This window comes from Botryllus schlosseri, chromosome 14 (assembly GCF_051294905.1).
Source record: "Botryllus schlosseri isolate E-star chromosome 14, Bs_hap1, whole genome shotgun sequence".
NCBI classification, from domain to species: Eukaryota; Metazoa; Chordata; class Ascidiacea; order Stolidobranchia; family Styelidae; genus Botryllus; species Botryllus schlosseri.
In genome coordinates this window covers 23431725-23456610 of record NC_137249.1, presented here as the reverse complement: position 1 = coordinate 23456610, position 24886 = coordinate 23431725, and the positions used below count along the sequence as shown (strand labels likewise).

The 24886-nt window shown below is 40.1% G+C and overlaps 2 protein-coding genes across 1 annotated transcript in view; one reads left to right on the top strand and one right to left on the bottom strand.

Moving 5' to 3' along the window:
* The window catches only part of LOC145456242 (uncharacterized), a 49287-nt gene extending 37574 nt beyond the window's left edge, over positions 1-11713 (bottom strand). Inside the window, exons 1-3 of the mRNA XM_080334319.1 lie at positions 11522-11713; positions 9745-9912; positions 8033-8200 (exon numbers count right to left, since the gene is read on the bottom strand). Of these exons, the coding sequence (XP_080190445.1) occupies positions 8033-8200; positions 9745-9849 (273 nt within the window). The 5' untranslated portion in view covers positions 9850-9912; positions 11522-11713. The remainder of the gene's footprint in view (positions 1-8032; positions 8201-9744; positions 9913-11521) is intronic.
* LOC145456243 (uncharacterized) overlaps positions 1-24886 on the top strand; it is a 223473-nt gene that overhangs the window by 74713 nt on the left and 123874 nt on the right.

Sequence of the window (24886 nt, the reverse complement as noted above, 5' to 3'; positions counted from 1 at the left end):
CAATTTCGAGTCATCAAGTTATCGGTGTCGATAAAAATCATTGTATCTTGCATATGTTCGGATTGTTCGCGAAACGCTGGTGAACCCGTGAAAGCAACCAATTATTCAATGATCATACGTTTTATTGATCCCCATTGCTCTCTCACAAATAAATTGACCGCAAGCGAAGTGATCGAAGCTTACAGCTTTCGTTGTCGTAAATAGTAAAGTAATTTAACAGCAAAATGTATATTTCTGTTCTCCGTTCATATACCTTAACCAAAACTCTTGTTTTATTGAAGTCGAATATAGTTTATGTAGACCTCAACCATTGGCGCAGGCTGGAATTGCATCATATCAATTTGTATATGTGTAATGTATTGCATATTATCAATTCGTTTCGCTATTCTCTATTTTGGCTCGTAACTATAAACTGTGGCTATGCAATTACGTGCGTAGTTTAGCAGTTCTACGTATATGTGAGCGATAAGGGGCCTTTTTGCGTGTACATCTAACTTTAAATTCGTTCATCGGTTCATAATCAATGACCACTCAATCTGTATTTTAGACAGCTAGCAGAATGCAATGACGTAACGATGCCTCATACTTCGAAAAGGCAACTTGACTTGAATTGTGACTTGACTCGTGACTTGACTTGACTTGACTTGACTCGAATTGACTCGAGTCACCTCCAAAAATCGAGTGACTTGACTTGACTCGAGTCACCTTCGAAAATCAATTGACTTGACTTGACTCGAGTCAAAATGTGCAATGACTCGAAATGACTCGTGACTCGGAGGTGGTGACTTGATCCCAACACTGCTATATATATGCAGGCGAGTTTCTGTTGTTAAGTGATTAGTTGGTTCTATCTATTTTGCTTGATTTGGCTATGATACCATAGGTCCCCCACCCCATAAATATTGTAATTGACTGGAATATAGTCCACTCGAGGATGGTATTGATTCAAAAAATATGTGCCATGATATACCATGATACAATCCCTACACTTCACATCAAAAATTACGGCGGGTTTGATTGTCTGAAATGTGATATAGAAAAATGCAAATATCGAGCCAAATTTACTTTACTCCCCATAAAACGTAAATCATTCGTGACAGGCACCATAACTCACGCAGGTCGATTTTTTTTGCATGTGAGCAAAGATTCTGTCAGCATGTAATTGTAGACAAATTCACTGAGTCTAATCATGGAATTATCATGGGGAATTTTTCAAGTATTTTCGGTCTCAGTAACCCAGTGACCATCGGTACCACATCTCCCCTACCCATCTAGATACATATTTATTCGGAATATATCGCTTTATGTGGTGAGTACGAGTGCATTCGTAAGGTTTTCTTATCTTCTCCCTTCAAGTGTGATAAGACTAGTTTGACTTGGCGACATTCAGGATGATATCTCACGAATATTGAAAAGGGCTCGATACAGAAATCGCATTTATGCTCCGATTAGAACAGTGGTTCTCAACCTGATGGGGGCATCCCCCTTTGGGGCGCGGGAGGCTCTCAGGGGGCGCGAGAAATTGACAAAGTCTGAATGAATTTTTACTGAACATGTGTTTCACAATCATTCTGAGAAGACGATTGTTGGAGATGAAACTTATTTCGTATTCGTATTTGTATCCAACTCTACCGGTGAATCTGATCAGATGAGCTGGGGAAGGATATATAATTAATAGTTATATGTGATACTGCTACTATTAATTACGGAATTCATTCGTGAATCCGAAAATTTTTCGTGATCTACGCCTGCGCGACAATATGATGTCCCCGTTGACTATTCATAACTTTGCCACTCACGTTTGCGATGCGTACAATAGGTCGTTGACAAAAGTAGACTAGTCCGGAGATCAAAGGGAATGAATATGGACACTTTAACGTAGGTATTTTGCGTCCAGTTAGTTCATTTCGGCTATGCCTTGGAATGCGACTTCGGGTTACCTAAGTAATTGAAATACAGCCGTGATTAGGAAAAAGGTTGCCCACCTCTGTATTAGATTATGTGCTCTTTTTGACATGACGATATGAGGGGACGCGATTTTTTCGACCATCGCCATGTCCAAAAAGGTTGAGAACCGCTGGTGTAGAAGATATTTACTTTTGATAAATCCATCGAAAATTATTCTGCTTTTTTGTAATGTACGAAGATCTACCAAATTGTGACTGGCTCATGGATCTTCCAATGACTCGAAACTGGCATTTTATTCTTCACATCTCAAGTGTTTCGGTCAGACTAATCAAATTTTTGGTTGGCTTTGCAAGTTCACTATCTGTGCCATCCATTTTTTTATAATATTACATATTCCGGAAATTACCTCGCGGGGCACTCAAAACCTTCTCGCGGGGCACGTGTTGGCGGCGCTGGTCTAATATAAACATGAGATTATCATTGGTCACGATCAAATAGTATGGACTTGACATAACGATAAAGTGAGCAGTTTTGTCATCGAATCAAATTTTGGCTGTGGCGTATTCCGAGTAACCCTAACCATTCCCATACGTAGCTGAAGAAACTTGAAAAATTCAGGAATATAAAGAAGGTTTTCTTATGGGGCAATCTTTCAAGTATTCTCAGAAGTAACTGTGTCCATCCTACAGTAAAATGGATGCGATTAAACGATGAAGAATTGTATTCTTAAAATATTACATGAGACAAAACATGCGAGTATCTGTTATCTCAATAATGCTATTGCAATAGATGTCAGTCCGATTCCGACAAACACGACTCCCTTCCAAACTTTATTGTAGCCGAAATCGGTATTTTCAAAGAATCCTACAAAGCTGTCCTGCAACAAAAATAGAAGCCCTAATGATCATACGGAGGAAAGTTATCGTATGGCAGACTATAAATTGGGAACCAAATTACAAGCTACAAGCTTTCATCATCGACAGAGGATATGGGCTCTTGGGAGCAGGTACACTATATATCTCATGGTAAAAGATAATATGTAAATCCTAAGAAAACATGTAAATCACCTACCCATCTTTCATTTTGTGCTATCCCCTTTCGTCTTCTACTACCATTGTAATTCCCGACTGTGTGTGTGATACCTTCTATATGCTCCCCGTGATGTTCATCCTCGTTCTTGCGAGCAAGAATGATACCGAGCACAAAAAGACAGACAATCCCACCCCAATTTCATCAGCTATCATCACGAACATTCGCTCATCGCGTAAATATTCTTCATATTTTTCATCCACATCAACATCACTATAATGGAGTCGCTTGGAGAGTGCGTTTACGACAGTTCGATGTCGATGGAACATTTAATCCGAAACTCGCCGTAAGGTTATCTCTGCTTTCGAATTTGCCTTAACGCATGAGCCGTCGAGTTCGTACATGATAAAATTCCTGGCCAAGGAATATGCTCCGGATATATTTTCATCCTTTTCTTCGGTGAGCGAAGATGATAGGCTACTCGTGATAATTCCATAGTTCTATGGCTCATTTAGAGATCTATGCTACTTTGAAAATTAGGATCCCGGAATTTGCTCATTTATTTTTCTGAGAGGCTGATGATGCTATTGAAATTATGAATTATATCATAATGGATGACCACCGCAAAGAAAATATTATCACTTTAATGTACATTTTGGAGAACTAATGTAAATCTGCGATGTCCTTTGAAATAATTTCATGAGCGAAGGTAATACCTCTTATAATGACATGGTCTAATTCGAGAAAATAGCGAGCTCATTTAGATACCTTAGCTCAGTGGTTTCCAACCTTTTTCTTCTCGTACCCCCTTGTCCGATATTTGAGCTAACCCCCCCCCCTATGAAAAAGTTGCCTGTGACTAAAAAATGTGCTTTTCAACGCGCAACCATTTGTTGACTGATCAATTAATGGCAAAAATATTCAGATATGTCCGAACTATGGCGAATGCGGACCGCAACTCCTTTTTATTCTAGAAAGTGTTTAATTGGATCTCACGACAGCTCATGTCTAGGTTTACCTTTAATCAGTGCCAAATCAGCACTTCGTCAGCCCCCCCCCCCCCCAAAAAAAAAAAAATTACACCGTTGGTCTTGCTCGTCTCACCTAGGGTGATAAACCAAATAGATGGAAGAAGGCCGTACACCAAGTTTAGACAAAATCATTTTTAAGCAGATGGAGGAAAAACTCCAGTGACAATGTTTGTAGTCTTGGTCCTGGCCGAAAAAAACTTATTTGCAATGTTGGCATCGGGTAATATTGCTTTGAACAATTGCGATGTGCAATCGATGGGGATGAATGATTGCTGGTGTTTGACAGTATGGAATGCCCAGGTACGTGAAGTACCATCAGCAGCAGCTGCCTTGTAGTCTGTGGTCGTTGGTGCTGATCGACTTGTGGAAAAATTATTCATCGACTGGCTCAAATTAATCATCATGACACACTTCTTGTGTTTCGGGGTATCAATGTGAGTTGAAATAGCAGTCTTTCCTATGGCCTCCTGGTTAATGTCACAATTGCAGATATTGCTATGTGCAAAACACTCGCCCTTTGGATTCTCTCTCATAATCGTCACGAAAAACGTTTTAACCCTGTTCATTTAAATTAATCAGATTTAGCCTTATTTGTAGCAAAAACTATAGTGCAAACAAAATTACGAATGATTTATAGCGTTACTACTTTTTAACCAATGTGTCGACTGCATTGCGCCTTTTTTCACCACACAATAAATGCTGCCTTCCCCGCAGCTTGAGCTTATTCTGTTGTACACCAAACAGCAGGAAGATGGTACTGCTGTTTACTGCTAAAATGATGTCAGCTGCGGTAGCTTGGTACAGACGAAACTGCGGTACCACCACTCACTCTCCTAGCTATCTCATCACTTTGAAGTCAAATCTTGTGGTGTGTACGTCACGAGAGTTCCTTTCATTTATGATGTCATAAAATCTCGGCGAAAAAGCATAATTTTAGAATATTATGCTACACAGATACTAGAAAACGATCGAAGTTCTGTAGCGGTTGAAAATAAGACAAAATAAGGACGCAAGTCGAAAATAAGGACATTTCTTAGAAATGAGGACGGTTGAGTTTTCTAAGACGTAGCCCTCCAAAATAAGGACAAATCTTAGAAATAAGGACGGTATGGCAACCCTGAGTATAGGCTACAGTCAAATTTTACCTGTTTTTGACCGGTCGGGTAGTCGCTGACGAAAAACGAGTCACCAAGACCGCTTGCTATGGACTTGAGTTGAATCGATGAATTTAGTACGGTATTTTTTCACGTTAGCTCATATGTTGGCTTAAAAAGTTGAACAATTTCACTAGCGGCCTTGTGCTGAATTCGGCTTGACGTTTTCCTGCTTAGTAGCAATTTGGTCCAGAGGCTGTCATGGACCCAGCGAAATCATCTCGTTAGCTTCACTTTATCAGGGGGTGTAATATCTACGGAAGGCATTCAAACATACACCTAGCTTGAAATCCGCCAAAGAAACATACAGTCGTAAAGAACTAATTTCTACCTAACAGTTCTCTACCATAAAAATCTAAAAACCTTGTGAACTCAGTGAATCTTCCGATACAATGCAAATCCAGCTTCTCCCTAAAAAATTAAGCCAGATCCCCCTCTAAAATTTTTAAAATTCCTCCCCGGTTGGGAACCACTGCCTTCGCTACTTTGGAATTAGTACCCGAGTATTGATCGCAATTATACCGTCAGATACTCTTACCGAGGGGCTTCCATAGCGAAGTACTTCTATAATGTACATTTTAGAAAACTCAAGTAAAGCTATGATGTCTGAGAAATCTTTTAAATTAAGGTAGAAGTAGCCATTTCCGTGTAGTTCTAGGTCTATATTTTGCCTAATACTGAAATTGTCGTGAAGTTGAGGCATTCGGATATCATAAACACTTGAGAATTATGTGCATGTAGGCGAAAACCTACTTGACTACTCCGAAGAATTTTACTGGCTCGCAAATCACCACTTCTTGTGTTGTATTAGTACCACTATCTTCGATAAAAGCATTTAAACGGCCCATAGGCTATATAATTACAATTAGACTTATTTCAGTAAGTGAATGTTATTTTTATTTATTTTTGATTGCAGTTATTGCGAGGGTGGCGGTCCCCATATTAAGATCAATATATGCGATACTAAATCGCGCGCAGGGCGAAGAAAAATTTCATGTAGCATTAATCTGCCTAAAAGTACTTTGGTATATGTTGATTTACGAAAAAATTATGACCCTACTTCCAGCCTACAAAATTCCGGACATTTAGGCATATTTTGGAATTTCCTCCAGGATGCAGTGTCGCAGTTTGAGCCGTGGAATTCCGGACATGTCCGGGAAATTTCGGACGTATGCCAACCCGTGTGTACAAGGAGATTGGAGTTTCGAAACAAAATATTTCATTCGCGTACCTCCCGAGCGAGTCTCGCTTACTACACTATAGTGCAGTGGTCGGGAACCTATGACTCGCGAGCCATATATGGCTCTTTTGGGTATAGTCTTTTGCTCCTTAGCAAATATTTAATTTTGTAACTAATATGTCAATATTCTAGACAGACGCTTAGGAGTAACAGAACATCATAACACATTTGAATAAAATCAAGTGTCACTGCGATTGACGATACGTAGAGAGAAGGGAGAACTTCCAAACGGTTGCAGGACCGTATCAAAGAACACATCCCAACGTCTGTCAAATCTTATATCTCAAAATCGGAGCATAACAATCCGCTTGTTCTCGAACATAACCAGGCCATGACTCAAAAATCTTCTATCGGCAAACATTTACTAGAAAATCATACATGTGCTGCTAACTATCACGAGGACATGTTCTCTATATTAGCTAAGGGTCGCAATTTATTTCATTTGTCTGTTCTCCAGTCCACCGTCATCACTATAGGTAAACCTAGTCTATCCCAACAGAAAGAATTTGTGTATCATTTGAAAATCGCGCATTAGCTTGTTTTGATTCGCTATCTCCATGCCAACGCTTCAGTCCTCTCGTTTTTCTAACTTTGCATATTTTCTGTGTAGCGTCATAATTAGCGATATGTATTGTTGTTGAACATAGTTATTCGAATTCTCGCAATATTGCTGACGATATCCCCTGACGAGGGTCAGCCGAAAAGCTTCGGGAATAAATAAGAAAATTTTATTCAAATATATCTATAGAGCAGCAGCTTGTTAGTAAATTTTCGTAACGGCCAAAATAATTATTCTCGTGGCAGCATAAACATATCTTTGACAGGTCAAGACAGTGGGGTATCCAGGGTTAGGGGCTCGTATCCCCATTTTCAAAATCCTCAAATTTATGCTGTTGTCGCGCCGGCGACTAACATCACTCGCGAATTCGACGTACCCGACATCGTGCGCCTTGAAATCTTGGATTGATTGACCAAAGATAATATCGGACATGAGGACGCTTGTATGACAATGCAGTTTTCAAATATAAATTGTCTTTCTGATCTACGCCGAGAAATGAACTGCCTTGAAAGTGAATTCACAATTAGAAATTCAATTAAAAACAAGCCCATAGCTATCCATGTTCTCGATTGGTAGTAGTAGTTAAAATGTAGTTGTGTAGCGCAACGTTTTATTAGCCGAAAACTGATGAAGTCGATCAATATTTAGATATTCAGAATCAGTGCAACAATCATATGCGATTAATATCAGTGATTCTGAATTCTAAGCTATTTACGATGAATTGCACTATCGCAGTCGAGGCTTGGCCCGTCTGTGCCTCACCCTTGCATTACCTCTCCTTTCGCGCTTTATTTCGAACAAAATGTTACAGTTCGAAATGTTACAGTTTCTATTCAATTTGCGAAACATGTCAAACACCTTATCTTCTCACGATCAGACGGACAAATACCGGTTTTCCCATCTCTAAACTATATTGTTTCTGCGCCCACATATGCCGCAAGCCACATTCGCGTGCTCAAAGTAATTCGAGAGCCAATTTCAGAATCAGTCAGTATAAATTAGGCAAATCCAGAAAGGAAATGTATATGTGTGTGTGCAAAACTGTCAAGTAATACCACATGCAATCGCAAAGTTCAATTCAAATGACTTTGCCGTTTCCTAAAATACCAACCTGTGCGCATAAGTTCAAGCAGCCTGCAGCGAGTCGATGCATTTTTCCTGCAGTTAGGTCGCATTCCACCATACTCAAAACAGCGCATTGAGCATTCTTCAATATATTTGCTAGAGCATTGTATCCTTCCACTGACAATTGCTTGTCACGTAAAGCAAGCCGTGATAACTGGAATGCACACGTAATAGATGTTATCAGGAGACTGAACGTCGGAGATAGGATAACTAAGGATGGTAAGGTTTTTGCTAAGAGGTAACAGACCGGACAGGCACGGCTCGTAGCACTCGGATACAAAGTTCGAGAAATCACAATCAGGTTTTATAAGCCTATGATAATAAATAGAGATGAGCGCTATATCGACCATATATTGACCTAATATATTTGAAGATCTTGTGAAAGAGTGTATGACAACCGTTGATGTAATAGAAAATGACATCACTACAAGAAGATGAAAACATTATCGATTCATTCGCTGCATGGCAAACCTTTGTAACGCCGGAATATTTTACATCAGGCTGGCATCCTGTACGCCTGATATTCTCACCTCCGACCAGTTAGTCCTTTTTGCGGTCCACTGCTACCACCGCTATTTCGGCACCATTACTAGCACACGCAATGTAATTTCATTTCAGTAATACCACAATGTATAGATCCATATGTTAAAGTAGACATGCAAATTCAATCTACGTTTTTATGCCAGAGAGAAAGTAGGCCTATACACATAAGTGGCTCGATTGATGATGTTAGTGACTGGACATGAAGGTGACCTGCTATAGATACACAAAAACATTTCTCTCGGTGACGATTTGATAATCCCTGTATAAGTTTGAATTATTAATAGTTATTTTTGCTGATATTGGGAGCGTCGGATGAGTACAGCACAGATTCTAGAACAGTGGTTCTCGAACTGGGTGGCGTGGGAGCATCTGAAGGGGTCGTGAAGCTGCGATCAGCTGACAATTTTTACCGCGCTAGGCGCGATTTACCTGATTTGTGTATAGTCCGAATTTCATATTTGAGAATTCACTCATGAACAGTCATAACCTTCCATGCCATCAAACTATCCATTGGGATTGCTAGCATTCTGGTTGCATTGGGGGCGTGTCTAAAAAAGTTTGAGATCCACTGTTCTAGAACAACAAGAAAATCACCATCAACAATACTATATTCGAGATTTAGTACTCGCTAATTGATATTGTTTGGTTTTATATGATAATATATATCCATTATTATACGTTATGTTCAATTACTCGAATATTTAAGACTCTCCGTTGATGGAAATTCCAGCCGCAGAGTGTCAACTCGTAAAGTTTACACCCGGATTTTTACTCTCTTATCTTCGTGATTAGCGAATTGAGCACTTCTTGAATAGATGAATTACCGCCTTATATAAATCTCGGGATATGCAAAAAGACTAGCATGTGTGCAATTTTAAATGAGTAAACAGCAGTAGAAATCAGGTACTGACCAGGATGACAAAGAGGCATATTAATAAGTCCTGCTCGCAGTTGCCACATGTAGACGTAGGCCCTATATACGCTCTACGTGTTGACATATTACAGAGAGAAATAAATAAAACGAGAAGAAACTAGACAACAAATAATATACATGAGAAATTGTTTGTGTGGGGGAATGGTGTGACAGTCACACTAAACAGCATGCGAAATCGCAAAGTTACATTTGAATGACTGTGATGTTTTTGAAAATGTTACCTGTGCGCCGCTGTTTAAGCAGCCTCTCGCAAGACCATCCAATTTCGCTGCAGTTAGATCACATTCCAGCATGCTCAAATCAGCACATTGACTTTTCTTTAACATGGTGGCAAGATCATTGTACCCTTCCACTGACAATTGCTTGTCATATAATTGTAATCTAGATAACTGTAATACACATGCAATATATGTCTTCAATAGATCTATATTTTGTATGCTGGGTGACTCTGCTTGAGATAGTGGAACTATAAGGATGATAAGGATGGGGTCAGATTGGCCCGGATATAAAACATATTAATTCGAGGCACACCAACAGTCTAACCCAGGGGGTGGGGTAAACTTTTTAGCTCGCGGGCCGCATTCAACATGTGAATCCATTCGTGGACCGCACTCTATAAAATTAGGATGCTAAGCCAAAATTCTATATTGTTATTTGATTGATGATATATTATGTATTTGATTCGCTGATAACGTAAACGCGTCAGAAACACCGACGAGAATTTATAAGCCGGTCGTCCGCATTATCGAAATTAGGCAAGTTGAGTATGTGAGCAGCGATCTGTTCATAGATTTGCTGATTGCACTTTTTGCTTCACTCCAGGACACACAATGCTGACACATCATAACCATGTTACCTTTAATAGGCTTCGACAATATATAGATATTATAAATATAAATACTACACAAGAGAATGAATCTACGCAGAGAATGAAACTATACAACACAATCGCGAATCGTTTTTTCCAAGTAGGCCTACAGCACTAAAGGTGTTGAACTTGGTCGTGTTGCAAACTCAAATCGCACTCTTGCTACGAATTAAGGGTGCACGTCCCTCTAGAAATGAATTTTACAGATGTTCACGTTCATACAGGTGTTCATTTATATTTCAACTTCTGTGATGTTTAGTAATTGAAACCTTTCAAAATGCAGGAGCCGTGAGATCTTGCGATCGCGCCTTTAATAAAATGAAAAATGCATTTTATCAATATTCGAACGTTTCTCGAGGCCTTCGCTGGTCGCTTAAAGCGGCCCGCTGGCTGTAGTTTGTCCACTCCTGGTCTAACCGCTCGTAGCACATTTTAGATCAGTTAGACCAGTGGTTCTCAATCTGGGGGAAGGGGCGTGAAAGCATCTGAAGGGGCGCGAAGCTGTGGTCAACGAAAAGTTATTTTTGTCACGCCCGTTTTAATCACTTCCCCCAGACTCGATTATAACTGCAGCAACAGAGAATACAGTTAACTGATATCATTTGGTTAACCATACGACTCAATTATAAAACTCTTCGTCATCGTAAGGTTGCGCACCAATCCTACATTTTAACAGAGGTTCATTCAAGCTACATATTAATGTGAATGTCACTTCCAGGGGTTCATTTCTCGCGGAAGACAATGTGTATTTTATATTTAACGTGATCTTCGTGGACTTTTTTCTGGGTTTTTTTCGCCGTAAGAACGACGACACGGGAGAAGAGGCGCCCAGATAAACCTCGCACGCTGAATGAAACCTGAGTGGGGCTGCTGGAATTCTTGTTCTGGCCAGAACAAGGTTTTGGGTTTGTTATCGACCAAGTCTGATTCTATCATATGTTCAACCAGAAAATAACAATATGCCTCTAATTTTTATCCGTAAAATGGTAGAGTAACCACCAGCCATATAGTAATGCATATTGCGGTTCACAAGCCATACGACAGGGGCTACTGTAACTTGAGTAGCCTAGTTCCCGGTGGCAGGTAGGCTACGTGACCAAGATGCACTTTGCTACTTCATATAGGCTTACCTGCTAACCGCCGTTTAAGCAACCCTCTCCAAATTCAATCAATTTGGCTCCACTTAATTCGCAATCGAGCATTCTCAATTCAACGCACAGACTTTTCTTCAGTGTTATTGGCAAATGACGGTACGCATCCACCGGCATTCGGTTGTCTTGTAAGTGGAATATTGGTAACTGCATAAGTAAATATATATCAAAATTAGGTATACATATGGAGCGTGACAAGGGTTACACATTTGTGTAAGCTATTTCGTCAGAATATATGCGAATAATTCTGATGATGGTATTGGAATAAATGTATAAATCAGTCAAAATTCACTCAATCTGTTGCTTGTTTGCTGCAATATTGATTTTATGTAGGCCTACCTCTACAAGCGCAGTCATAACCAGCCATGCAACCATGCTCTCCGTTGGGATTGCTAGCATTCCGGTCGCATTTTGTGATATGACGATGAGTCGGGCACGAAATTTTTCACTATGCTTACGGGAAGGCGTGCCTCTAAAGCAGTGGTTCTCAACCTTTTTGTCTTCGCGGACCCCTTTTGGACCGTCACGGACCCCGCGGACCCACTCAAGTTTTCCTGCAAATTAGCTCAATTATATCGCGCAACCGTCAACTGTCTTGCGCAAATAGTAAATGTCGTCTAGTGATAAACAGCCACAAAATGACTTTTCTTGAAATTACAGCATACTGTAGAAATTGGGTAAACTTTGATTTTTCGAAGGGAATTTTCCAGCTGTATTTATTGTCTTCACAATCCGCGAATTCGATTGGATATGAATGAGTGCCGAAATCCATTTCCACAAAGCTTTATTGGTGGCGAATGTAATATTGGTGCGTAACGCTTCCGACGACAGCTTTTGGTGAGAGTTATTAATGAACATATCACGTCCAGCCTATTAGTTTTTCAAACGATTGTTAATTAATTTGTTGAGACTGACAACTCCAAACCAAAATGTTTTGCATTTCGAAGTCACCCTGTTTGACCTTGCTGTCTCTGAAATGTCATTTTTCCACGAACCCCCAAAAAACATCTCTAAACCAAACTGCAATATGTTTGCATCAGCAGGCTATTGGGAATTTGACAATTAAAATGAGTTTGCACAGCCGTTTATTTCGTATCATACGACCATTTCAATGATGTGAGGTCCCAAAGTTTTAGTTATTACGAAGTGAAACTGGCCCATGCTTTTCCTGAATAAAAAATAAAATAAAAATTAGGTTGTCAATTATTTCACAAATTTGGAGTCTTCGCGAACCCCCTGAAAATGCTTCACGGACCCCCGGGGGTCTGCGGACCCCCGTTTGAGAATCACTGCTCTAAAGGTTTCAGAACCACTAGTACAGACGATGTGAGCACAGCGACGTAGGGGAGGATAGTCTAAAGTATACCTCTGACGCTACATAACTTGCTACTTCCAACAATCACACCGGGGACCACACCTTCAATGGTGGTCGCAGGGAGACCGGGTACAATTGTAACACTTTTTGTATTATTTAACATTACGTGTTTTTTTCATGGAAATGTCATTTCCGAAGTTTTATATAAAGGAACCAATAACTCAATAATTGATAAAATAATTATATTCTTTATTCACAGTAAAACTGGTAAATACACATATAATCCGGGGAGCAACCTGCCCCCAAAGGCAAATGGCGAGATTGGAGTAAATTTTTAAAATTTCAGTAATACATTCAAATTGATATTCCTATGCAATACATGGAGTATTCCTATGCAATACATTATTATATTCTTTATTCACAGTAAAATTGGTAAATACACACATAATCTGGGGAGCAACCTGCCCCCAAAGGAAAATGGCGAGATTGGAGTAAATTTTTAAAATTTCAGTAATACATTCAAATTGATATTCCTATGCAATACATGGAGAAGTCAGATTACAGAATTGCAGCAGATGAAGAATTGGCAAGGGTTACGGAGCAGAGGTAGAGATGATTGAAGATGAAGAATCGAAATTACAGAAATGATGCTGTGATTCACAAGTGTAATTTTAGTCCAGTGGTGCATTCAAGGCCTTCCGAAGAATGTGCACAGTGCCCAATAATGTGATCTTTTGGATCATGTCGAATCGAACGTTACCCGGAATTTGTTGGATATGTCTCATGAGTTTTTTGCTCACCACATTTTCTCACATTCCATTTTGAGGTCTGCGTATTTGGAGTGTTTTTCTGATTCTTTTTGCAGTAGATTGTGATCAGCTGGGACAGCCAGTTCAATGAATAAGCATTCTCTTTTCTTTTTTAGTTGGACGATTATATCCGGGCGGTTGCTTCTGATTTCGCGGTCAGTTATAACTGGTACATCCCACAGAATTTTTACTTGTTCGTTTTCTCTCACTGGTGCTGGGCTGTAATCGTACCAATTTTTTGTCGAAGTGGGTGATGTTGAAATGTTTGCATAATTCAAGATGAATGTAGTGACCAATCCTATTGTGTCTCCATGTGTATTCGGTAGCTGCAAGTGCACCACAGCCGGACATGAGATGTGCTACAGTTTCATTTTGGTTGTGGCACATTCTGCATTTGCCGTGCGTGTTTTGCTTCAGAATTCTTTTGCGATAGTATTTTGTAGGAAGCGATTGGTCTTGTGCTGCGAAAATGAATCCTTCGCTTGCCGGTTTCAGGCCAGAGCTGGATAGCCAGGTCCATGAAAGCTCGTCTACATGGGGCTGTGAAGTTAACTTCGTGTGCTGTCCATGAAGAGGCATCGACTCCCATATCGTTACTCTCATTTTGAGCGTTCCATTTTTGTATTGGACTCGTGCTGCTTTTGCTATTGTTGTCTGTTTAGCAACAGGGTTTTCTGCAGTGTACAGGTTAGCTGTTTCCATGTTGACTTCTCTGGCGTACTTGTCGTGACGATAGCTCAGAGATTTTGTTTTGCGCTGTTTGTCGTCCTGTGCAATGAGTTTGCAGTAAATGTTATCGCTGTTGTTGATGTACTGTGACAAGCCGATGATTTCTGTTTTGAAAGTTTGTTCAATTTCTTGTAGTCCTCGACCACCTTTTTTTCTGGGGATGTACAGTCTTTGTGTATCAGATTTTGGGTGATGCATGTGGTGCATTGTCATCAGTTTTCTCGTCTTTGTGTCCAATTTTTTAATTTCATCTTATCGCCAGTTCACCACACCAAAGCTATATCTCAAGACAGGCACTGCAAGACTGTTTATGGCATTGATTTTGTTTTTGGAATTGAGTTCAGTTTTGAGAATTGACTTGAGCCTGCTGATGTATTCTTTTTTTAGATTTGATTTCATTGCAGCATGTTTAATGTTGTCGCTTTCACAGATCCCTAGATAGTTATAGTGATCTTCGGCATTCAATTCTGTTATGGTTTTGTCCATTTTGAAGTTCATGTCGCCAGTGCTGGTGGCTCCTCCGCGTCGTATGGTGAGTTTTAAGCATTTATCCAAGCCAAATTTCATTTTTATATCTTCCGAAAACTCATGAACAGTTTTCATTTGGTTATTCAGGTCCGTATCGGATTTCGCATACAGTTTCAGATCATCCATGAACAAAAGGTGATGAATCTTTTGACCTTCAGAATTTGCTGCTTTTTTCATCACGTATCCTGTTTCATTTTTTCTCAGCAACTCACTGAGTGGAGCTAAGCTGAGGCAGAATAGAAGTGGTGAGAATGAGTCGCCTTGGAAGATACCATTGCATATCTGAATTGTACAGGTTTCTGTTTCACCTTGGTCATGTTTGATCAACAGTTTTGTATGCCAATTTTTCATTGAATTTTCAATAAATCGGATGATGATCGGATTCATTTTGTACATACGCATAGTTTTCAGTATCCCCGTGTGAGGGACTGAATCGAAAGCTTTTTTGTAATCTATCCATGCCATGCTGAGGTTCGTGTGTCTCCTCTTGCAGTTTTCAAGAATGGTTTTGTCAAGGAGCAGGTGGTCCTTACAGCCAAGGGCGCCTTCCTTGCATCCTTTCTGCTCAGGCGGTAGAAGATTTTCTAGGTGTTTGTAGCTTCGTTTTGCCAGGATTTTGGTCAGTGTTTTGTACATGGTTGTCAGGCATGTTATTGGCCAGTAGTTCTTGGGGTCCCTGGTGTTTTCATTTTATGGAATAAGATAGGTGATCCCTTGTGTGAACCAGGCTGGGATCTCGTGCGAGCTGGTTGAGGATAAAAGCTCATTGTAGGTCACCGCTAGGTAATTATGTGTTGCAGTGAGTTTTTGTAGCCAAAAGTTTTTGATCTGGTCAGGACCAGCTGCTTTCCAGTTCAGTGAACTTTTTAGGGCCTCCTTGATTTCTTGTTTTGTGATTTCTGACCATTGTTGTTCTGGTGTTTGTAGATGGTCAGTGTGGAGGTCTTGTATCCAATTTGCATTTGAGTTGTGCAATTTTTTGGTTTCCCATATTTTCTTCCAAAATGATTCCACATCTGCAGTGGCTGGTATTTTGCTGCTGGTAATTTTTTGATTTGACTTTTGTTTCATCATTCGAAAAAATTGTCCAGGTTTGCGAGCAAATAACAAATTTTGGCGATATTGTGTTTCTCGTTTTTTATATCATTTCAATCGTTGTGCTTTGGCGCATATTCTCATTTTTAATTCTTCTTCCAACATTGTCACTTTTTCTGTTGACTGCAGTTTGGTTTGGTGCTCCAGTTCTATTCTTTTTACTTTATTTTTTACTTTGCGGGAAACATTTCCTTTTTTTAAGTTCTGAGAGTATCGCAACGTCACACCTTAGTTTTGCGATTTTGTTTTCAATTCTGCGTTGCCAAGCTGGCGTATGGCTTCCCCTTTTTTTGTTGACAGTTCTTGGTATTTTGCAGTGCCTTTCTGAGATAACTGCCGCAGTGCTGTAAATGAGGTTGTTGATTGGTGTCAAGGGACATTGTGGTCTTTCTCCTTGTTTGTCATTTAGAGTTGCAGGTAGTATGGTTTCTGTCAAAATTTTGCTCGCTACTGCAATATCAGTTTTCAGTTTCGTTGTAATTTGTAAGTCAGGTAACTGCACTCTGTCATTTACATTCAATGTGGATTTCATTCGGTCGATGATTTGATTTTTGATCTCCAATTCTAATTCCGTGTCTATGTCGCCATCGTTAGGTGTTGTTGATTCAGTCGGGTGCCCGGTGGTATGTTGTAATTCTACTTCAGCGATGTTCGGGTCATCGAGTGATTGTTGTGCGTTCAGGTCATCTTGGCCGAATTGCAGTTCCATTGCCTCAGAGTTTTCTATGTTTTTGTTACACATTTCTCCCTCGATTTCTGCGAGTTCTTGTTCAGATAATTTTTTATTTTTTATTACACAACGTCTCATTGTTGCCAGGGTATTGGCAGTCGTGGTTGGAGAGTTGTTCGTTCTCTATTTCCATTTTTGAAAAGTTCCTTCGGTTACTACTGCCGAGTTTTCAAATTTGGCTAAGAAGTAACATCTCATTATTTCTTCATACTCTTCGTTACTCCATCTGTGTCTCTTGTTTTTTCTTTTGCAGCAGAGCTGTTTTGTGAGCCACAGTTCGGTGTTGCACAGGCGCCATGTTGAGAAATATCTTCTCTTTGGTGTTCCTGTGTTGTCGGAGTTGACGAGTCCTCTGGGGTCATCCGCTTGGTCCCACGGCGGGTACGTCCAGGTGCGATATATCCAGATCGTTTCGGAGGCATCCACAGCAGTGATGCGTCAGTTCAGAAGTTAGGTTAATGTGAAGTAACTAATTAATTATTAATTCTTCCTTAATTATTATTATTATTATAGGTAAAAACATTGGCATGAGTGGCGCTTATCACAACAGAAGGCTTTTTGCGCCACGGACAGAAACAAGTTAAACGCTACGGAAACTTCATAATATATAACTGAGATAGGTACACATGTGCACATAAAAAGGTTTTACAATATTCCTCGAGTCGATCTAACATATTCAACAACATATCGCAGCACTTGTGGATCAGTCAGTAGGGTTCGCATGTCGAAATTTACATTCTTCGACTCTGCAAGGCGTCGTAAGCATTCTCTTTGATAGCGGTATTTTCTACAATTCATGAGATAATGCTCTACGGTTTCCTCAATACCACATGCTTCGCACAGTTGCGAGTCGATCCATCCAATCTTGTGGAGATGGTGGTTTAGTCTGCAATGCGTCGTTCTTAACCGCAGCATAATCGAGTTTCCCAACCTTGTCTCCACTTCAGATAGTCTGTCATGTACCGAGGGCCGCAGATCTTTGTACGCTCTCCCAGTATATGTGGATTGATAGATGCGGTCCCACTCATCTTTGCAGCTCTTTAGCAGGTACGACCGTATACGTCGGCGTGATTCCGGCGTATGTGTGTATTAGCAGCTCCCGCCCTTGCTAATTGATCTGCAGATTCATTACCGCGTATTCCGGAGTGTCCAGGCACCCATACAAACGATATGGTGATTTCTGCTGTCCGCAACTGATGATTCAGCTCAATAATTTCATTCACCAGTGCCGTATGATATAGTCCAAAATGTTTGATCGCGTCCAATGCACTCAAGGAATCGCTGAATATTGCAACTTTCGTAGTAACTTGACTTTGCCGTACCCATAGTAGGGCATGTTTGATTGCAATGAGTTCCACTGAAAAGATCGAGAGAATTCTTGAAAGCGAGCACACAATACTTATATTTTGTGCAGAAACGTAAACCGAATATCCACATCCCTTTTCTGTTTTAGACCCGTCTGTATGTATGGTTTCCACCGAAATGCCGATTCCCGATACTTTTTAGGGCTGTACAGTATCACACGGAAACATTTCAACGGATTAATGTGATCGTTATACCGGCACTTGTAATTGGAAATACAGCTGGAATAAAAAAAAAACTGTAAATTGCACGTATTTTTTATTCCTCGAGAATTGAATGCAAATATTTTAAGAAAAAAACTAGTGACACTATATCAAGGGCGGGCAACATACGGCCCGCGGACAGTTTCCCGTCTTACATGATAATATGGCTGGCGGCCCCAGTCTGCCGATATTCTCCACTTCTTGCTTGACCGTCAAATTTTAGTGACTGTATGCACGACCGTAACTGACGCAGCCCAAACGCCCGAATTGGGGGAGCCGAGCTCGAAGGGGGCCAAAAGTATTTCGCGAATTTAAACGAATTATGAAGTATTTCTATAGAAATTTATGCAAATTTTTCAAAATTATTTCGCGCTGTGCACGATTTAATGTTGGCAATTACCTTCATTATTGGGTGCCCTTCCCCGAAAAAAATACGCATGATTTATAGAAATGAAGACTTTGGCGCTAGCCATTACACGACGCACCAAGACATATGAAGTTATAGGCCATGCTGCGACATGCGACTCCGAAAAGTGTGCCTGACCAAGCAGAAGCGAGAAGACCTTGGCCGAAAAGGACTGCCCTTACGCTGACCGAAAACTTCGATATATATATACAACTATAAAATATATGTTTAAATGCCCATATCAATATCAACGTTTTCGGGGGAATGGCTGACGAAGTGCTGTTGCGTTCCTGACTGTGTGTTATTATAAGCGTGTGTGCGCATCGTACGAGAGTAGAGCTCACACGTAAGTTCGGCGAAGCGAGAAGTCTCGCATTATCGGCATTTGCGCTGTACTCAACCCTAATGAATTGATATCTTGGTAAATTTGGGGTAGCAGGCTTATCGAACGCATTGAAATCTTGATCAAGGATTGCACTGTGTGTTAATTGATCAGAGAGAAGCAGACATGGAGGCACCTGTATGAGAATGCTGTTCTCAAATACACATCGTCTTCGTCATTATCAGCGAGAAATTACTTTGAAGTGACATTGCTGTCGTTTATATACGTTGATTAAATACGATTTATTCCTTATATATGTGGATAATGTATCGATTCAGCAATCCAGCCCGCCAATTACCTAATTTTCCTATATCCGGCCCGCCGACTGGAGAAGTTTCCCGCCCCTGCACTATATGTTTCGACGCGACACTCCGATCTAATCAGTGCCGATTTACCAGGCGTCGAATCCTGTCTGCTGCACTAAAATCTGCTACCGTGGACTAGGCAAACCTTACGTATCAGTCTTGTATTTCAATCTTACTCAACCAAGCCCTCCGATTTGAACAAGGCTTTGGTTCAAACATGAAGAATGAAGATACGTAATCGAGAGAGATTCGTAATAGTGCTTGCTCGTCCGTTGCTCGATGGAATGGAGCAGAATGCAACAGCAACAAGGAAAATATATAGGCAAGCGAATAGGAAATTAGAACAGTAATCAAATAATCAGGATCAAAATCAGAATGATGGAACAGTAATCAAATAATCAGGAATAAATGAGACAATTAGAATGATAAAGCGAGACAATTAGAATGATGAAGCGAACTAGATATAAGGACAGTTGAATTGAACTGATTCCTCTAAAAACATCAAATAGAGAACAAATAACATGCGCAATCGCAAACACTCCCCCATTTGACTGAACCCAGTCAACAGAATCGCACCAATATGTAAACGATTGGATGAGTCAGTACTGAGAAGCGTACACAAATCTGTAACCGCACAAGTACGACGACTATACAATACAAATGTCAATTCGAAATGGCACGTTCCTTTGGGTCACGTCACAACTTCTGAGAACCATGGGGTTTTTAAAGCGCAAAACAAAAAATGCCTAGTAATACTTATATCACATCCAGTCAACGTCGATACAAAATAGTTCGGTGGATCAGCCGATTAAAGACGTCAGGATAAGCGACTCGATCCAAGATCGACTAAATTTGGTCTGAAGGGGCGAACAGAGGATTCAATTCCCGACTGTTACAGTTACATTTCAATACAATACACATGACGTTAAATGACAAATGTCCATAGTATTAAAAGCTATACAACCTTCGATCATATCGACGTTCAATATATCACTTCTGGATGGTAGACAGGCGTTCAGCAACTCTACTAGTGATGACAACCAATCACTATAAAATTGTAGAGAGGCGTTCAGCAAACTCTATACTAGTGATACTAATAAATCACCTGCAATCGTACGGAGGCGTCCCGCAACTCTACAAGTGACGAGAATCTACCATCTTAAAATGGTAGAGAGGCGTCCAGCAGATCTACAAACGTTGAGAACGTTGCATGGCGGGGAATAGAACGTGGGCTCTGACGCGAACGTTTGTTCAAAGTGCTTGATGGCGGTAATCAATGTCAGAAGAATCCTGTCACTGTCGCAAAAACTTCGTTGCCGTTGGAGGAGATGAATCCAACGTCGCAATCGTGGAGGCGGCGCTGACAGCATTCAACTGTGTAACGATCTTGAATATAGCAGTCAATCGAAACGACTGTTCACCAAACGTTGTAAGACGAAAACGAATGAATCTTGATTGTAGCAACGGTAAACGTAGATTGGGAAATTGGTCGCAATCGTCCGTTCCGTTCAAATATAGGAAACGACATCATTCAACTGAATGTAACAAAAGATATAGCAGATTCGGTGCCAAGCAGAGTCGTTCAATCCTCGATGAGCAGCAGAGTCTTGAATATAGACCAAATGCCTGCGCCCGATTCGAAGAGAGTCTTGAAGAAATCGGCTTGAATGAGCTTTAAAGCGAATTGCTTCCAGACTGACTATGGCGAATTGATTCCAGAAAAGCATTATAACGAATTGCTTCGACGCGACACTCCGATCTAATGAGTGCCGATTTACCAGGCGTCGAATCCTGTCTGCTGCACTAAAATCTGCTACCGTGGACTAGGCAAACCTTACGTATCAGTCTTGTATTTCAATCTTACTCAACCAAGCACTCCGATTTGAACAAGGCTTTGGTTCAAACATGAAGAATGAAGATACGTAATCGAGAGAGATTCGTAATAGTGCTTGCTCGTCCGTTGCTCGATGGAATGGAGCAGAATACAACAGCAACAAGGAAAATATATAGGCAAGCGAATAGGAAATTAGAACAGTAATCAAATAATCAGGATTAAAATCAGACAATCAGAATGATGGAACAGTAATCAAATAATCAGGAATAAATGAGACAATTAGAATGATAAAGCGAGACAATTAGAATGATAAAGCGAACTAGATATAAGGACAGTTGAATTGAACTGATTCCTCTAAAAACATCAAATAGAGAACAAATAACATGCGCAATCGCAAACACTATATAAATATTAACTAGGACGATTTTAGTTAACGATTTTGACATTTTGTGACCCTAAAAAACCTAATTTTGATAAAATTTTGACCTCATGTATGCAAATTATGTGTTTTCGCACATAGTGTTAGTGTTAGAATTGTACTACTTATCTTTATTTCTGGTTGGAACTGTCTGTCCTTAGGAAGTAGTTTGGCCAGAAAACATTTTTTTGACTTAAAAACGAACAAATTTTGGCATGAAAAAACGTTATTTTCACGAAATTTGGACATATGAAGAATTCCAGTAGTTACATCCCGCATTATGATTGAACTAATTAAAATTTGTTGTAGTACAATGATAACTCTCATACATTCCTGGGTAAGAAGTGCCTCTCATTACGAAGCAGCTTGCCAAGAATATAGAAAGCACGTTCAACAGCTGCAGTTGTGGCTATGACAACACTGAAGTTATGCGTACACTGCTGGTGACACACCATGTTGGTTCATTCTGACAATGTCCCAAATTTTCATGATGCGCTTCTTGATATAAGAACCAATGCCCACGCAGCCTTGCTTCAGTTAGGATATTTCGATACGTTGAGCAAAACACTATGTTAACCTATTTGTTTCATTGGACGGTTTATGATTCACAATGAGTAGACAATGCGCCGCGTACGACAACGGTAAGCCTATAAAGCAGGCTACAAGCTGTAAAATATCAAATTATAAGATCACCAACAATCCATCTACAATAAGATGAAATGCAGGCTGCAACATAAATTTGACCTTGTAAACAATTTTGCCAATTTTTTGACATAATGGTACAATTTTGACAAGATGGGTTACTTATTTTGACATGCCAAAAAAATCTCCCTAATATTAACGTAAAAAGTTGAATAAAGCTTCCACATTATATTGGTAACTTAGGGATATTTATGAGATTTTAGGGGGGTTGGCTAAGGACCCTTCCCCTCGCTACGTCACTTCGTTAAAGGATTGCCCAGTTAAAGACTTTTTATAAAGCTACTGGCTAATCAAAATTTATATTAATCGTTCGTACGTTATCAGAGTAAACACTCGTGCGATTTTTTATGATATTCAGAGCAGCGGCTCTATGATTTCTAGAGTTTTTTTTTCAAGCAGGATACCAATTACTTCATCTATGGCGGGGGTTGCGAAACTTTTAGTGGTCGCGACCACCAATTTCGATTTGAAAATGTTTCACGACATCGCCTCTCAATCGCGTGCTGGTTACTAGAAAAATGGTCAGCATATTCCTCCAAATCTACTGCCATGTCGGAAGCTGTCAACTATGTGCATGTTATTAGCAATTATGTAATTCTGTACTCATCAACTTCCATCAATCAAGACTACTGCAACATATATAACGTTTTCTCTATACATCCAATCGAAATAGTCAAGTACCGCTACGTGAAATCAGTGTTGGGGTCAAGTCCTCTGGGGACGCTTAAATGTCCTCATTTTTTAGGAAATTCGTCCTCCTTTAGAGCTTTGACAGCTAGGCTAATGGACAGGTTTAACCGAAAATCGCCATAAATGACGAGAAATGCGTAACTCGCACGCTCGAGCGGGTTATTCGGGAGTCGAGTGAGAGTGATGACTTATTTTTCAATTTACACGAGAGAAGTATCGTTGGAAAGTGGGTACTTCGGTAGTCGAGTCCGAGTGACGACCTTTTTTAGTCAACAGAACACGATTTCCAGTAAAAGTTTAAAAATCAGCAGTTTTCAATTTCACTAACTTTTATGATTTGATAAATGTGTTTCTCTTTCCCGATTCCAAAATATAGTAATCCTAGATCAACTCACTAATCATATCGAGTCATTGCACATTATGACTTTAGATAAGTCGCTCGATTGTTTAAGACTACTCGAGTCAAGTCAGGAAAAATCAATTTCCGGAGGTGACTCGACTCGAGGTACGATTCAAGTCACAAAGTCATGGCGAATTTTCAAAGTGCAGGGCCTCATTCAAGTCATTGCATTTTGCAAGATGATTGAATGTACCGATTGAGTATGTTGAGTCTGAATTCTGAATCTAGTAACGAATATCGAGGTATGCCCATACGTTCACGTGCCGCTGACATATAGGTAGAGCTGCTAACTACGTCGCTAACTGCCACTCAAATGGAGGACAAAATATCAAACCTCTGAAATTTGAGACAAATTAATATGTTGCAATACACAATCTACCGACGCATACACACGATGCCATTTGAGCTTGCACGAATAGTTGATGGTGTGAGTAATAAAATGTTCACACTATATCAGTCTAATTAATATGAGCAGTGAGCATTCCATGGAAGAGAAGCACTTTGCTGCAGATAGTCTACACTACAACAAGGTAAGCTTTAATCACGTTGTTTTCGGCCAATTCATCAGTGATATACTGATGGAGGCTCAGTAAAACCATTCTGCATAGGGGAGATGTGGTACCGATGGATCAAAAATTGGAAAATGATCGCTGGCCCCAAAATGTTCGGCCGAAAACAGCAGATCTTTTGCTGGCTCAGCACTTTGATACAAGCTCTACCTATCACGCACATATACATGAATATCCGTCTTTTCAAAAAATATTTATGGACGTTGAAAATTTGTTGCTCGAACGTGTCATCGGTCCCCACCCGGTGGGTCCAATGGCACAGGACCCGGGGACCTATGACACATATACCCTCAGATGTGACAACTTTTCTTGCTCGGTATTATAATCTAAGCTACAGCAAGCCAAAGAAGAATGTTTGGTCACAACCGTCAAAAAATAGAATAAATATTAACTCAAATGTTGTCATAAAATCACGTTCCGATTTAGGCTCGGACTTATAAATTTGAGGGTACATACATTTTGCCCGAAAATCGACAGTGTGACTTCCAAATACCTCGTTATAGCGATAAAACATCATATGCAATTATTACATGAAGATTTTCTGTACGTGGGCATGTTTCATTTGTTTCATGATTAGTATGCTTGATTATTTTGCTTGATTTGGCTACCATATCATCGGTCCCCACCCTACGAATTTTATACATGAATCGAAAAAATTCCACTCAAGGAAAGTACTGAAAAAAACAATAGGTGGCATTATATAGCCTGATACAAGCCCTACACTTCACAATAAAATTGATTGCTGGTTTGTTCGTGTTGAAGGTTACAAAGAAACATGTATATGTCGATTTAAATTTAGTTTACACCCCCCAAAACAAAAAAACATCTGTGAGAGACCCCATAGCTCGCGCACGTCGAATTATTTTG